The 3,554-nt window shown below is 64.2% G+C and overlaps 1 protein-coding gene across 1 annotated transcript in view; it reads right to left on the bottom strand.

The window, feature by feature from the left end:
* LOC104281964 overlaps positions 1-3,082 on the bottom strand; it is a gene marked incomplete at its 5' end in the record, with an annotated part of 9,862 nt that extends 6,780 nt beyond the window's left edge. Inside the window, 2 exons of the mRNA XM_009880029.1 lie at positions 681-776; positions 2,812-3,082. Coding sequence (XP_009878331.1) covers positions 681-776; positions 2,812-3,082 — 367 coding nt within the window. The remainder of the gene's footprint in view (positions 1-680; positions 777-2,811) is intronic.
* Between the last annotated feature and the right edge of the window lie 472 nt (positions 3,083-3,554).

The raw sequence follows: 3,554 nt of genomic DNA on the forward strand, positions 1-3,554 counted from the left end.
GAGATGTTCTTCTGGGGGATAGGGGTTGAGGGACTTGAGGACACCCGACGTGGCTATGGGCACCCCAGGGGTGGAGGGACCCATGGAGACCTCGGGTATTCTCCTGGGGGCAGCACAGGTTGGGGAGATGTGGGTTGTTCACATCTAGCCAGGGGTTGAGGGACCTACGGGCAACAAAGATGTTCTCCAGGGGACATGGGTTGAGGGACACAGGGACACTCGACGTTGCTATGGGGACCCCAGGGGTGGAGGGAACCATGGAGACATCAGGTGTTCTCCTGGGAGCACCAAGGGTTGGGGAGTTGTAGGTCGTCCGCATCTACCTAGGGTTTGAGGGACCTATGGGCAGCCAAGATGTTCTCCTGGCGACATGGGTTGAGGGACACAGGGACACCCGACGTGGCTATGGGCACCCCAGGGGTGGAAGGACCCATGGAGACATCAGGTGTTCTCCTGGGGGCACAGGGCTTGGGAGACTCATGACCATCCCACATCTACCCAGGGTTCTAGGGACCCACGGCCACCCCCCACCCACCCAGGGCTTGAGGGACCCACGGCCACCCCTCATCGGGATGAGGACCCAAAGGGTTTGGAGGACCCCCTCGGCCACCCAAGGCGTCCTCCTGGTGACCCCAGGGTTGGAGTTGGGGACCTGTGGTCACCTCGGTGGCCGTACTCACCAGGATGAGGACCTTGCCGAGGCAGACGAAGGGGGTGCTGAGCTCGGCCATCAGGAGACACCCCAAGAAGAAGTCACCCTTCCCCTGGCGCCACAGCTGGGGGGACACGGGAGGACACAGGGGACACGGGGGGGGACGGACATCGGGGTGCCATGAGGACACAGAGGTCACACAAGGCCATGGGGCAATGGGAGGACGAGGCGATGCCCAACCTGGGTTGTCCCCATCTCCCTCTCCCTATGGCCTGGAGGTGGCCCCGTGGCCCAGAGGTGGCCCTGAGGTGGCCCCGTGGCCCCACGGTGGCCCCAAGGGGACACCATCCCCGTTCCCGCTCCCCATGGCCATGGAGAAGGCAATGAGCGCCACGGGGTCGTGGTGGACCTCCATGAGCACGTCCATCCCAAGCTGATGTGTCTCCATCCCAGAGCCCCGAGTGTCCCCAACCCATCCCATTGTCCCCAAGTGTCCCCACCTCCATCCCCACAGCCATGGGCAAATCAACATGCAGCATGGAGCTATGGTGGACCTCCATAACCACGTCCACCGCAAGGTGATGGCCCTCCATCCCATGTTCCCGAGCCAACCCCATGGCCCCAACCCTTTCCCTTGTGCCCAAAGTGTCCCCAATCCCCTGACGTCCCCGTCCCCACTCACGGTGGCCACGGGGAAGTAGATGAGCACCATGGCGGTGTGGTGGATCTCCATAACCACGTCCATCCCAAGATGTCATCCCACTCCCCCTCCCATGTCCCATGGCCCCAGCCCTTTCCCTTGTCCCCAAGGTGTCCCCAAGCCCCTGACGTCCCCGTCCCGCTCACGGTGGCCACGGGGAAGTAGATGAGCACCATGGCGGTGTGGTGGATCTCCATAACCACGTCCATCCCAAGATGTCATCCCACTCCCCCTCCCATGTCCCATGGCCCCAGCCCTTTCCCTTGTCCCCAAGGTGTCCCCAAGCCCCTGACGTCCCCGTCCCGCTCACGGTGGCCACGGGGAAGTAGATGAGCACCATGGCGGTGTGGTGGATCTCCATAACCACGTCCATCCCAAGATGTCATCCCACTCCCCCTCCCATGTCCCATGGCCCCAGCCCTTTCCCTTGTCCCCAAGGTGTCCCCAAGCCCCTGACGTCCCCGTCCCGCTCACGGTGGCCACGGGGAAGTAGATGAGCACCATGGCGGTGTGGTGGATCTCCATAACCACGTCCATCCCAAGATGTCATCCCACTCCCCCTCCCATGTCCCATGGCCCCAGCCCTTTCCCTTGTCCCCAAGGTGTCCCCAAGCCCCTGACGTCCCCGTCCCGCTCACGGTGGCCACGGGGAAGTAGATGAGCACCATGGCGGTGTGGTGGATCTCCATAACCACGTCCATCCCAAGATGTCATCCCACTCCCCCTCCCATGTCCCATGGCCCCAGCCCTTTCCCTTGTCCCCAAGGTGTCCCCAAGCCCCTGACGTCCCCGTCCCGCTCACGGTGGCCACGGGGAAGTAGATGAGCACCATGGCGGTGTGGTGGATCTCCATAACCACGTCCATCCCAAGATGTCATCCCACTCCCCCTCCCATGTCCCATGGCCCCAGCCCTTTCCCTTGTCCCCAAGGTGTCCCCAAGCCCCTGACGTCCCCGTCCCGCTCACGGTGGCCACGGGGAAGTAGATGAGCACCATGGCGGTGTGGTGGATCTCCATAACCACGTCCATCCCAAGATGTCATCCCACTCCCCCTCCCATGTCCCATGGCCCCAGCCCTTTCCCTTGTCCCCAAGGTGTCCCCAAGCCCCTGACGTCCCCGTCCCGCTCACGGTGGCCACGGGGAAGTAGATGAGCACCATGGCGGTGTGGTGGATCTCCATAACCACGTCCATCCCAAGATGTCATCCCACTCCCCCTCCCATGTCCCATGGCCCCAGCCCTTTCCCTTGTCCCCAAGGTGTCCCCAAGCCCCTGACGTCCCCGTCCCGCTCACGGTGGCCACGGGGAAGTAGATGAGCACCATGGCGGTGTGGTGGATCTCCATAACCACGTCCATCCCAAGATGTCATCCCACTCCCCCTCCCATGTCCCATGGCCCCAGCCCTTTCCCTTGTCCCCAAGGTGTCCCCAATCCCCTGACGTCCCCATCCCCACTCACGGTGGCCACCGGGAAGCAGACGAGCACCATGGCGGCGTGGTGGAGCACCATGAGGAAGTCCTTGCGCAGGTAGGCGCCAGCGGCCGCCCTCAGGGACGGGGGAGGCGCCACTTCGTGTCCCTTCACCCGTCCCCGGTGCCAGTGACACAGGAACATGGCGTAGACGTCGTAGATGAAGTAGGGGACGGCAAATTGGGGGTACGCCCCCGCCAACCAGTGCCTGTGGAGGGGAGGGATGGGGACATCAGGGGACCCCAGTGGCCGGGGAACCCTGTGTCACCCCCCCCCCCCCCCCCGGGGCGCGCGGGGACCCGAAAGGGGGACCACGGGGACCCCAATTTGAGGGTCACAGGAGTTCAGCGACACCGACTGGGAGGACTCAGGTGTTCGGGGAGACCTTGGGGACCCCAATTTGGGGGACCCAGGAGTTTGGGGACCCCAACTGGGGAGATCCAGGTGTCCAGGGACGCTTGGGGGACCCCGTGCCACCCCCTTGGGGGGACTCGGGCATCCAGGATCCCAATTTGGGGGACCCAGAAGTCTGGGGACCCTTGGGGACCCCAATTTTGGGGACCCAGAAGTTCAGGGAGCCGATGTCACCCCCTTGGGGGGGGACCCAGGCATCTGGGAGACCTTGGGGACCCCAATTTTGGGGACCCGGGTGTCTGGGGACGCTTGGGGGACCCCAACTGGGAGGGCCCAGGCGTCTGGGGGACTTTGGGGGGACCCCAATTTGGGGGACC

Source organism: Charadrius vociferus, unplaced genomic scaffold (assembly GCF_000708025.1).
Source record: "Charadrius vociferus isolate BGI_N301 unplaced genomic scaffold, ASM70802v2 scaffold1682, whole genome shotgun sequence".
NCBI classification, from domain to species: domain Eukaryota; kingdom Metazoa; phylum Chordata; class Aves; order Charadriiformes; family Charadriidae; genus Charadrius; species Charadrius vociferus.